Raw genomic sequence first — 13363 nt, 5'->3', positions numbered from 1 at the left:
CTGTAAAGATTATAGTCCTGGAAACCCTATGGGGCAGTTTTACTTTGTCCTACAGGGTTGCTGGAAACCCTGGTGGTATAGTGGTTCAGTGCTATGGCTGCTAACCAAAAGGTTGGTAGTTCAAATCCACCAGGCACTCCTTGGAAACTCTATGCGGCAGTTCTACTCTGTCCTGTGGGGTCACTATGAGTCGGAATCAACTCAACGGCAGTGGGTTTTTTTGGTTTATAGGGTTGCTATGAATCAGAATTGACTCAATGGGAGTAGGTTCGGGCTTTTGGTTTGAATCTTTTGGTCTTAATATTAAACTAAGAATAATTAGAAGGATTTATTTAGAGTAAGAAGTTACATAATTTAGGTTATACAATTTATGTATAAGTTATATAATTTATAATGAAATTTGGTTTAGGGTTGTGGGAAATACTAGACATTTGTGAGTGATATTTCAGGTAATATATTTAAGAAAAGACAACTTCAAGAGAATACGTATGGTTTGGATTTGGAGTTGCATTTTTTCAGAATTAAGAAGCCTAGAATCGGAGTATTTTTCCATTTCTCCTTATTCACAGATTAACTTTGATATTTGGCTCTGACATGGCCTGGATCCTCCTGTCTCTTGCAATAACAACTCTTAAGGCAAGAGCTGCTGCCATGTGGAGCCGATGTTTGTAAAGGGCTTTGAGAGGCTTGGCTAGAACGTGCTACCCAAACACAGGATATTATTTCTAATCTCTTAACTTTAAGAAGGGAAGGGTGAGGAGGCTAGCCTCCAGATGCCTCCAGGGGTTTCAGAGAGAACAGGAAAGTGATCAGGAAACCTCACAGGTTCTTAGATTTGGGCTCTGCATCCGCATCCCAACACAGCTGGCTTGAGCTCTAAAACTGTGAACAGTGTGTAGTGGGCTCAGCCAGCATGGTGGTACACACATACCACTGAGAAAATCAGTGAGGCCCTCTCTATTGGCCTGTTAGGGAGGACAGACCTCATTGCCCAGGCCTGGTTACAGAAGGACACCAAGGCGCTGTGGAAAATGTCTCTCACCTGCCACAAAGGAACACGAAAGCTGAAGTACAGTGACTTGTCTAAATGGTACAACTAGTAAAGGAAATCCAGTGTGGAACTTGGATCTTTTGACTCTAATTCAATGCTCTTTCTCTTTTGGGTACATCAAAGTAAGCAATAGTGACTGAAAGTCCCATCAGGCCTTTTTTCTTTACTGGCCAAAATATAACCTGAATCCACTATAAAAAACAACAACAACAACAAAAAACAGTTGCTGAGTCTGTTTGGACTCATGGAGACACCATGTGTCAGAGAACTGTGCCCCACAGGGCTTTCAGTAGTTGATTTTCCACAAGTAGAGCTCCAGGTCTTTCTTCTAAGGGGCCTCTGGGTAGATTTGAACCTCCAATCTTTCAGTTAGCAGCCAAGTGTGTTAACTGTTTGTACCATCCAGGGACTCCTGAATTCACTATGTATCTCTTTCTATTCTCAGGGATTCAAATGTGTCCCTCATTCACCCATTCATCCATTTGTTTCTGCCCCAAAGCCTTCTCCGCATGTTGTTCCATCCACAGGAAACATTGTTCCCTGCCCCACACCACCATCTGACACCCTGACTGCCTCTGATGTCTCAGCTTAAATGTCATCTCAGAGATACCTTCCTTGTCGCTCCACAGTTCTCTACCATTTTACCCAAGTTGTTTCTCCTTCATACCAGTGATCACAGGGTGTGGTTATTATTTATTATGTATTATTATATCTGTTAGTTCACTTGTTTGTGGTCTGAGTCAGCCCTAGGCAAGGAGTACATAGTCACAGGGACTTTGTTTTGATTACCTTTCTCTGTTCAGTTCTTAGTGAAAGTCTTGCATGTTTGTTGAAAGAAGCAGAAGCCCTGAATTTTGGTTGTCTTCTTTTTTTTGGTTATCTTCTTTGCAGGGTAGGGCTGAGCTTCGGTCAACACTGGCTCTGGCTCTAGAAGTAAGAAACTGGGGTTCAAGAAGCAGGCAATGTAGCTTGCAGCAGCCCTGATGTTCCAAATGGAGAATTCTGACATTGAACTTCTTAGCTGTGCTGGGTAACATTTTTTAGAGACGGACCTGGAGGGGAAAAGCGCAGCTCTGGAGCCGAGTCTTGTTGTCTCTGGGGCTTCTTGGCTGTGTGCCTGCAGCAGTCTGCTTGGTAGAGATCTGCTTGGATTCCCCTCAGGTTCAACCAAGAACTTTTTATTTGCAAAAGCCAAAACCAAATCCATCGCCGTCAAGTCAGTTGTGACTCACAGTGACTCTTTAGGACAGAGTAGAACTGCCTCATAGGGTTTCCAAGGAGCAGCTAGCTGGTAGATTCAGACAGCTAACCTTTTGGTTAGCAGCCAAGCTCTTTAGCCATTGCTCCACCAGGGCTCCTTTTAGTTGCAAATAACATATAATCCAACCCAAACTGATATAAGCCAGAAGAGAATGTATCGGCTTTCACAGTCTGAAAAGTCCAGGGGTAGGGCTTGCTTCACTTCCAGCTCAACCCAGGAACTCAAGCAATATTTCCAGGACCCAGTGATCTCACGGAGTGTCTCCGGGTTCCTTATCCTTTGGGTTGGCTCCGTTCTCATCCAGGCCTTCCTCTGATGACAGCAGGGTGGCTACATCAACCCAATCCTCAAAATGCTTCCCATGTTCAAGTCCAACAGGAATGAAAATGGCCTGCTTTTGGTTTTGTGCCCATCCCTGAAAATGATGGAGGGCAGTTCTGAGATACAGGCCCACTCCTGGAGCAGGACATAGAGACGGCTCCACCCAAAGCTGGTGGGTTAACAGCGGAGAAAGGTGGTCCTCCAGAAGGAACCTGAGGTGCTCTAAACAGGAGAAAACCAAAACCAAACCCACTGCTGTCGAATCAATTCCAACTCATAGTGACCCTATAGGACAGAGCAGAACTGCCCCACAGGGTTTCCAAGGAGAGACTGGTGGATTCCAACTGCTGACCTTTTGGTTAGCAGCCGTAGCTCTTAACCACTATGCCACCAGGGTTTCCCTAAACAGAAGGGCGGGTAAACTTGAGGCAGCAGACACAGCGCCTGTCCTTTTTACTAACCCAGTTAACCCTAGCCTGAGTGGATCTACTGAGGCACCTGTTATTACAATTCATCACCATCCTACAACTTTCCTCCCATTGTCCATCACCAAACACAGCCACGGTGAAGCATGCTTATTTGTACAGTCTCCCCATTCTTTAACAGATATTTTACATGAAGGCCAAACAGGTTTTGTTCTGTTTTTTGTCTTCTTTAACAGAGGGGAGATGGAATAGGTGTCTGTTGTAGCCTGCGTACACAGTCAATAAGCTTTATAGACATCAGCACCAGAAATAACTATGAGAGCAGACCTATAGAAAGGTTGGTCAAAGGAATTGAAATTCTGAAGAATTTTAGGCCTCAAGTGTTTTCACTCTAAAGTAGTGTGGAGAGGATCTGGTTTCAGACAGACCTCAGCTTGAATGACATCAAGGCCACCAGGCTGCACACTTCTGGGGCATGTCCTTCACTTCATAGTCAACGTGAATAGTACCTCCTGGAGTTGTGACTGCACAGACTACCCTGCCATATTCAATAGCTCTGGATCCTATTGTCCCTACTGACTAGCTGTGTGATCTTGGGCAAGGTACTAAATCTCTCTGAGCCACAGTTGTGTCACTCCAATATAGTACTAATAATAGGTAGTTTGCCAAGTTATTTAGGAGCTCTGGTGGAGCAGTGGTTAAGCACTTGGCTACTAACTGAAAGGTCAGCAGTTGAAATCCACTAGTCGTTTCATGGGAGAAAGATGAGGCAGCCTGCTTCTGTAAAGATTACAGCTTTAGAAACCCTATCAGGCAATTCTACCCTACCCTATAGGGTTCCTGTGAGCCAGAATCAACTCAATGACAATGCGGTTTTTGCAGGTTATTGAGAAATTAGCATTAATAAATATAAAGCACTTAGTACAGTGCCTAGCACATCACTGACATTCAATAAAGACAAATTTTATTATTATTATCAGGGTCACCACTATAGTTGCAAAAATAGTAAAAAAAATTTTTTTTAAGTATTTCATGGTTTTATTTAAATAACCACATGAATATTCCCCAATGCTAAGGCAAAAGCATTTCACACTGCAAAGAGGGAAATGTGTGAGTTGTTTTTCTTTCTTATAGTTAGCCCAGAAGTATCTCAGACATTTGGTGAACTATTAGGATATATTTTCAGTCCCGCAAAGAAACGATTTTTACAAAATACTTCAGTAGCAAAAGCAAAAGTTACACACATGCTATTTCCTTGCCTCCACCTTTTCTCAGGAAATCTCAACTGTATTTTGATTTGAATTCAAACAACATCAGCGTCAGGAAAAGCATCAGAGCAGCATCCCTCCTTGCCAATAAATCCTAATTCTCCAGAAGACAGAGGTCTACCTATTTTTTTCTTCCATAAGAAAACTCTAATACACTACAACCACGTGGGGCTGACCTCAAGAATGCAAGACTGGTTCAACATTGGAAAATCAATGTGATTCATTATATTAAACACTAAACAAGAAAAATCATACGATCATCTCAATAGATGATGAAAAGGCATTTGACAAAGCTCAGCATCCATTCACGATAAAATAAGTAATAAACAAATAAAATCAACAAACAATGAATAGGACACTTACAAAAACCAACAGCTAACATCATGCTTAATGGTGAACAACTAAATGCTTTCTGCCAAAGACCAGGAACAAGGCAAAGCTATTCACCCCAACTGCTCCTATTTAACATTATACTGGAGGTCCTAGCCAGTGAATTAAAGCAAGGAAAACCAATAAAAGGGACACAAATCAGAAAGGAAGAAATGCAACTCTTTATTTACAGAAGACACAGTTGTCTATGTAGAATTTTTATAAAAAAGCTCCTACAACAACATGCACTAGGCAAAGTCACAGGATAAGGAGTCAATATACAAAAATCAAATTTATATTTATGTATTTGCAATGAACAATTGGAAAATTAAAAATAAAAACATAACTACCATTTACAAAGCACACACACACACAAAAAAAACATGAAATACTTAGGTATAAATCTATGTAAACAAATGCAGAATTTGTAAGCTGGAAACTACAAAACACTGATTAAAAAAATGAAAGAAGATCTGAATAAATGGAGGGATACATGATATTACTGTGTTGGAAGACTCAATATTAATATCAATTCTTCCCAAACTCATGTATAACCTCGAACCAATCATAATCAAAATCTCAGCAGGATTTGTTGGTAGATATCAACAAGCTGATTTAAAAATATATGAAAAGGCAAAGAAAATAGAAGCGTCAAAACGCTTTTGAAAAAGAAGAACAAAGTTGAAGGACTCACATTACCTGATGTCAAAACTTACCAAGAAGCTATAGTAATTAAGACAGTGTGATATTGATGAAAGGAAAGACACACAGATTAGTGGAACAGAATAGAGAGCCCAGAAATAGACCCACATGCATATGGTATAATTGGAGATCTATATATTAAAAAAAAAGAACCTCAACCCATACCTTGCAACTTAATAAAAAATTAACTCAAAATGGATCATAGACCTAAATGTAAAACCTAAAACTATGAAATTTGTAGAAGAAAGCATAGGAGAAAATCTTTGTGACCTTGGGTCAAGCAATGATTTCTTAGATATGACACCAATAGCACAATCCATAAAAGATAGTATTGACAAATTGGACTTCATCAAAATTTAAAACTTTTGCCTTGTGAAAGACACTGTTACCAGAACAAAATGACACAGCACAGACTGGTAGAAAATATTTTCAAGTAGAATATTTGACAAAGGGCAGGTATCAGAAATACATAACCCATTGCTGTCGAGTCAATTCTGACTCAGAGCGATCCTATAGGACAGAGTAGAACTATCCCATAGGGTTTCCAAGGAGCTGCTGGTGGATTCGAACTGCTGACCTTTTGGTTAGTAGAACTCTAAAAGCTCAGTAATAAAAAAACAAACAACCCAACTAAAAAATATGTAAAAGATTTAATAGACACTTCATCAAATAAGACATATGGATGGCAAATAAGCATATGAAAAGATGCTCAGCATTAATAGGAATTAGGGAAATGCATATCAAAACCACAATGAGATACCATTTTACACCTATTATGATAGTTAAAATAAAAAATATGACAATACCAAGTGCTGGAGAAGACACAAAGCAACTGGGGCTCTCATACATTGCTATTGGGAATGAGAAATGATACAACCACTTTGAGAAAAAGTTTGCCAGTTTCTTATGAAGCTAAACATACGCTTACATTGTACCATCCCACTTCTACATATTTACCCAAGAGAAATGAGAATTTATATTCACCCAAAAACCTGTACAAGATGTTTATAGTGTCTTTATGCCTACTCGTCAAAAACCGGAAACGACCCTAATGCCCTAACTGATGAATGGATAATATAAGTTGTGGTACATACATACATGGAATACTACTCAATAATAAAAATGAACAAGCTACTAATATACACAAAAACATAGAAAACCCAAAATGCATTATGCTAAGTAAAATAAGTCAGAATCAAAAGGCTACACGTGGTCCATTTATGAGACATTCTGGAACGGGAAAATTGCAGGAAAAGAAAAGAGATCAGTGGTTGCCAGGGGAGAGGGATGTGAGGGATTGACTACAACCGGACAGTATGGGGGAATTTTAGGAGGTGATGAAGCTGTTCTGTATCTTGATGATGGTAGTGGTTATATGACTGTTCTCATATGGAACTGTACACAATACAGTGAATTTTATTCTAAGTAAAATGTAGAAAATGGATAAAGTGGAAGGGAAACAGAAATAAAAAAATGCTACTAGAGTTCCTGACCCAAGCCTCATATGTGTGCAAAAGCTGGATAATGAATGAGGAAGACCGAAGAAGAATTGATGCCTTTGAATTATGGGTTGCTGAAGAATACTGAATATACCATGGACTGCCAGAAGAACGATCAGATCTGTCTTGGAAGAAGTACAGCCAGAATGGTCCTTAGAAGCAAACATGGTGAGACTTCATCTCACTTACTTTAGACATGTTATCAAAAATAAATAAATAAAACCAAACCCATTGCCATTGAGTAAATTCCAACTCATAGTGACCCTATGAGTTGGACATGTTATCAGGAGGGACCAACCCCTGGAGAAGGACACCATGCTTGATAAAGTAGAGGGTCAGCAAAAGAGAGGAGGACCCTCAAGGAGGTGGATTGACACAGTGGCTGCAACAATGGACTCAAGCACAGCAAAGATGGTGAGAATGGCACAGGACTGGGCAGTGTTGCACTCCATTGTACATAGGTGGTTGTTGTGAGTTGGAACCGCCTGAACAGCACCTATCAACAGTAACACAACTTTGAGTTCCCAACTCATAGCGACCCTATAAGACAGAGTAGAACTGCCCCATAGAGTTCCAAGGAGCGCCTAGCAGATTCGACCCTTTGGTTAGCAGCCATAGCATGTAACCACTACGCCACCAGGGTTTCCAGAGTCTCCTTAGCAGGAGACAAATTATTCCTGGAGGAGAGTTATATTTGCTCCTCCAAATGGGCAGGAGAGGAAGAAAAAGGGAGACACCTATGAGTGCCAAGTAAACATGGTAAATACTTTATTGTTTTGGGCTCTTAAACTGTCCATTCTCAATATGCGTGATTACCCATAGTCAAGCAATTTTTTATGCTTTAGATTTTATCTTTTTAAAGGCCCATACCTTTCTAAATTTCTTTTTCAAGGATCACTCACAAATGTTGTCTAAGACAAACAATGTCTCATCTGGACTCTGCTTCCATCAGTTTCCAGGCATCATGCATATTTCAGTATTTTACCATCTATAGAAGTCAGCCATCTGCTGACTCCTGATTTTTTAATGGCAAGGTTGGCATCACAGACTCCAGGAAGCCTCACACTGAGCACACCCTCCTAACTCTCTGAAATGTAAATTTCCCATTATCTTATATCATTACTCAACCATTCACACGAGGGACAGTGGGATACAAGAATTTAATTTTCAGGTCAGATTTCGTAAGATTCTGGATCTGAAGTCTTTTTAGTAAGGTCCGCTTTTGCTGTTCATTGGGTCATCTATACATCGTCCTTTTGGTCTTTGTAATCCAATCAATTAATGGTCAGGTTTGCTAACCTGGATCCATCAGCCTCAGTAAAACATGCTTAAACATCTTATTCTATCATGAGGAAAAATATGTAAGCACCTGGGGGCTAGTAATATCAGGAATATAATCTAAATCTGTAATTGGGAGCTCACAAAATAAAATTCATAATTGACTTTATTTCTGATAGTATTTATTACTGCAATATACTCAGTTTTAAGGAGTCCTGGTGGCACAGTGATTAAGTGCTCAGCTGCTTACCAAAAGGTCAGCAGTGCAAACCCACCAGCCTCTTCGAGGGAGAAAGATTTCGGCAGTCTGCTTCCATGAAGATTTACAGCCTTGGAAAACCTATGGGGCAGCTCTACTCTGTCCTACAGGGTTGCTGTGAGTTGGAATTGACTCCATGGTAGTGGGATTTTTTTTTTAGTTATGTTAGTTTTAAAAATTGGGGTATTTTAAAATAGCAAACATTTAAAATTCGTATTTAAAACAATATTTTATGGTGCACGGTTTTCTTTTGTGCGCTCGAATCAATTCCCACTCATAGCGACTGTATATGACAGAGTAAAACTGTGCCATAGGGCTTCCTAGGCTGTAATCTACACAGAAGCAAAAGCAAATCGACAGGTCTTTTCTCCCAAACAGCTGCTGGTGGCTTAGAACCGCTGATCTTCCGATTAGTAGCTGAGCGCTTAACTATTACACCACCAGGGCTCCATCATGGTGGGTACCCAACCTAGTGCCGTCGAGTCGATTCCGACTCATAGCAACCCTACAGGATAGAGTAGAGATTATGGTGGGTAGTTTTATTATTATCATTATTATCGTGGTAAGGAATTAGGTAACAGGACATTTGCCATATACAGATTAGAGTTTAAAAGGAAAGTTTTGGAATTTTTTTTTTTCCGTTGAATAAAAGTTCTAATGTCATCCTAGTCCGAGGATACTGAAAGTTTCATATTAACATACTGGATGGATGCTTGTCCAAGCCACTTCAGTGATGTTCACAATTGTCTGGTACCCATTGTTGCTGTTGTTAGGTGCCCCCAAGTCAGTTCTGACTCATAGCATGCTCATGCATAACAGAATGAAACACTACCTAGTACTGTGCCATCCTCACAATCGTTATTATGTCTGAGCCCATTGTTGCAGCCACTGTGTCAGCCCATGTTGTTGAGGGTCTTCCTCTTTTTGCTGACCCTTTACTTTACCAAGCATGGTGTCTTTCTCCAGGGCCTGGTCCCTCCTGTTAACGTGTCCAAAGTACATGAGATGAAGTCTCACCATCCCTGGTTTTAAGTAGCGTAATGGCTTTACTTCTGGCAGTCCATGGTATATTCAATATTCTTTGCCAACCCAAAATTCAAAGGCATCAATTCTTCTTTGGTCTTCTTCATTCATTATCCAGCTTTTACATGCATATGAAGCGATCAAAAATACCATGGCTTGGGTCAGACGCACCTTAATCCTCAAGGTGACATCTTTGCTTTTTAACATGTTAAAGAGGTCTTTTGCAGCAAATTTGCCAGTGCAATACGTCCTTTGATTTCTTGACTGTTGCTTCCATGGGCATTGATTGTGGATCCAAGTAAAATAAGCTCCTTTACGTCTTCAATATTTTCTCCTTTTATCATGGTGTTGCTCATTGGTCCAGTTGTGAGGATTTTTGTTTTCTTTATGTCAAGATGTAATCTGTACTGAAGGCTGTAAAACACTGGATCAGTAAATTAACAGAAATCGTCAGAGCCCAAAGTCTAATACATTGAATTTTCAGAATAAAATTACAGTATACTAATTTCATACAGGAATGGACAGACCACAAATTATGCTGGAATCCTGATGAATATGGCGGGATTCATTCAATTAAAGTTCCATCAGAATCTCTCTGGCTTCCTGACATAGTTCTCTTTGAAAAGTAAGTATTACAGAGGGAAGTACTCTGGTCAAAATAGGGCTTGGAATAGAAAAGCCTTATTTTGACAAAATAATTAAGTGAAATGTACAACTTTAAATACCTTTCTCGTACTTCTGTATCGTATTTCTTATTGCATTGTTTCTTTAAAAAATATCGTTTGACACTACTGTGGTAGGAAAGTAATGCAATACAAGTAGTAAGGAAAACAAAACAAAACAAAAAAAAACGTTGCTGTCAAGTCGATTTCAACTCATAGTGACCCTAGAGGACAGAGTAGAGCTGCCCCCGTAGAGTTTCCAAGGAGCGCCTGGTGGGTTCCAACTGCGGAACTTTTGGTTAGCTGCAGTAGCACTTAACCACTACGCCACCGGGGTTTCCAAATAGTACAGTAGTGGGTTAAAAAAACAACACTAAAATATGCTAACTAACTACTAAAGTGAAGCTACTTTAATTACAGTGCTGATGGACGCTTTGAAGGCTCCCTCATGACAAAAGTCATCGTGAAGCATAATGGAACTGTTGTTTGGACCCCTCCTGCCAGTTATAAAAGCTCGTGCACCATGGATGTCACATTTTTCCCATTTGACAGACAGAACTGTTCCATGAAGTTTGGATCCTGGACTTACGATGGTACCATGGTTGACCTCATTTTGATAAATGAGAATGTTGACAGAAAAGACTTCTTTGATAATGGAGAATGGGAAATATTAAATGCAAAAGGGATGAAGGGAAACAGAAGAGAGGGTTTATATTCATATCCATTCATCACTTATTCTTTTGTCCTGAGACGCCTGCCTTTGTTTTACACCCTCTTTCTGATAATCCCTTGCCTGGGGCTGTCTTTCCTAACGGTTCTCGTGTTCTATTTACCTTCTGATGAAGGTGAAAAGCTGTCATTATCAACATCTGTTTTGGTTTCCCTGACAGTTTTTCTTTTAGTTATTGAAGAAATAATCCCATCTTCTTCAAAAGTCATTCCTCTCATTGGAGAATACCTCTTGCTCATTATGATTTTTGTTACCCTGTCAATCATTGTCACTGTCTTTGTAATTAATGTTCACCACAGATCTTCCTCAACGTACCATCCCATGGCCCCCTGGGTTAAGAGGCTATTTCTTCAACAACTCCCTAAATTACTTTGCATGAAGGACCATGTAGATCGCTACTCTTTCCCAGACAAAGATGAGAGTAAACCAGTAGTGAAAGCTAGAGTTCCAGAAAAAAAGAAACAGAAACAAATGAGTGATGGAGAAAAAATTCTGGTTGCTTCCTTGGAAAAGGCCACGGATTCCATTCGATACATTTCAAGGCATGTGAAGAAAGAGCATTTTATCAGCCAGGTGAGTAAACTAGCATTCATGATAATGGTGCCATTGTGATGTGTAGAAGATTAATATTGTAACAACTGTTTACAACAAAATTCTGTCATTGCTTAAAATGTGACATTATTAGCTGTCTACTTGACACGTATAAGGGTCCCTCGGTAGCACAAAAGGTTGGTACTCTGTTACTAATCAAAAAGTTTGGTGATTTGAACCCATGCAGCAGCACCGCTGAAGAAAGACCTGACGATTGGCTTCTGTAAAGATTACAACCAAAACACCTATGGAGCTCAGGTTTACTCTAACACTTGGGGTTGCCATGAATCCATTCCACGGCAATGTTGTGTGCCTTTGAGTTGATTCTGACTCATAGCAAACTTATCCAAACCAAACCAAACCCAGTGCCATCGAGTTGACTCCAACTCATAGCAACTCTATAGGACAGGGTAGGACTGCCCCATAGAGTTTCCAAGGAGTGCCTGGTGGATTTGAACTGCCAACCCTTTGGTTAGCAGCCATAGCACTTAACCACTACACCACCAGGGTTTCCAGCAAACCCATAGGATGGAGTAAAGCTACCCCCCATAGGGTTCCCAAGGCTGAAATCTTTGTGGAAGCAGATAGCTGCAACTTTCTCCTGCAGAGCAGCTGGTGGGTTCGAAACACCGACCTTTTAGTTAGCAGCCTAGAGCTTAACCACTTTGCCACCAGGGCTACCTGGCAATCAGTTTACACATAAAAAATTTAAAACAAGTTCTCTTATAGAGATTTTAGTATGAATTTTTAGGAAGTTCACAAAAAAAGTAAGCAAAAGTGAAGCAATTGTAGAATAAGCACTATTCCTTATAAGCAGTGGCCTCACTTGGAGCCCTGGTGGCACAGCAGTTAAGAGATTGGCTGCTAACCAAAAGGTCCGCAGTTCGAATCCACCAGCTGCTCCTTGGAAACTCTATGGGGCTGTTCTGTTCTGTTTTATAGGGTCACTATGAGTCAGAATCTACTCAACAACAACTGGCTTCGTTTTTTTTTTTTTTTTTTTGGTTTTTCACTAAAGGGCTGCAGGGAGTGCAGATCTCACCAGGTGACACTGTCAGAGGGGGTGGCACCAAAATGACTGTCTATAAAATTTTTGTGCAGTGTTTCAGCAAAAATTTATTATTTTTTATAAAAAAAATATTCCTATAGTTAGTTATAACAACAAACAAAATTTTTGTAAGCTCAGCTTAAACCCCAGAACAAAATCCATTACCATTGCAAGTCAGTTCCGACTCATCGTGACTGTATAGGTCAGAGAACTGCCCCATAGGGTTTCCAAGGAGGCATTGGTGGATTTGATTGCTGACCTTTTGGTTAACAGCCGAGCTCTCAGCCACTGCGCCACCAGGAGTCCAGGCTCAGCTTACGTGTATCAATATACCTACAAGGCTAAAACTCTAGGGCAACGGTTTGGATTTTTGTTTGGTAACGTGCTCCAGTTAGAGCTGTCGGTATTACCCAATTACAATGATGCTTCAAATTACGCGGTTTTGTCAGCACCCACTACAACCGTGCATTGTTTTTGTTGCAGCCATGTTTTTATACTCACTGATTTTGTCAAATTTTCTGGTGTTTTAGCTACAATTGATGGCAATGGGTTAAATGGATTGTGGTAGTTAGCATAGGAGAGGTGACACAATGAATTACTACACTGGGTGACAACACCAACCCTAGTGACACCACAGCTAATAAGTAGCCTCAATCCTTTTTTTTTTTTAAGAAAAAATTATGGGAAATTAATAAGAGCCTCAATTCTATTTTAAATAATTCAATTAAACTCTTTAAGTTGGTTATCCTCATTGTTGTTAGATGCCATCAAATCGGTTACAACTCAGAGAGACCCTACCCACAACAGAATGAAACACTGCCTGGTGTTGCACCATCCTTACAATCATTGCTGTGTTTGAACCCACTGCTGCACCAT

The 13363-nt window shown here is 40.2% G+C and overlaps 1 protein-coding gene across 1 annotated transcript in view; it reads left to right on the top strand.

Annotated features, from left to right (window-relative positions):
* The window catches only part of CHRNB3 (cholinergic receptor nicotinic beta 3 subunit), a 37800-nt gene that overhangs the window by 18773 nt on the left and 5664 nt on the right, over positions 1 to 13363 (top strand). The window contains exons 4-5 of the mRNA XM_049865499.1: positions 9972 to 10081; positions 10539 to 11421. Of these exons, the coding sequence (XP_049721456.1) occupies positions 9972 to 10081; positions 10539 to 11421 (993 nt within the window). The remainder of the gene's footprint in view (positions 1 to 9971; positions 10082 to 10538; positions 11422 to 13363) is intronic.

Source organism: Elephas maximus, chromosome 22 (assembly GCF_024166365.1).
Source record: "Elephas maximus indicus isolate mEleMax1 chromosome 22, mEleMax1 primary haplotype, whole genome shotgun sequence".
In the NCBI taxonomy this organism is placed as follows: domain Eukaryota; kingdom Metazoa; phylum Chordata; class Mammalia; order Proboscidea; family Elephantidae; genus Elephas; species Elephas maximus.
This window is presented reverse-complemented; position numbering and strand designations above follow the sequence as displayed.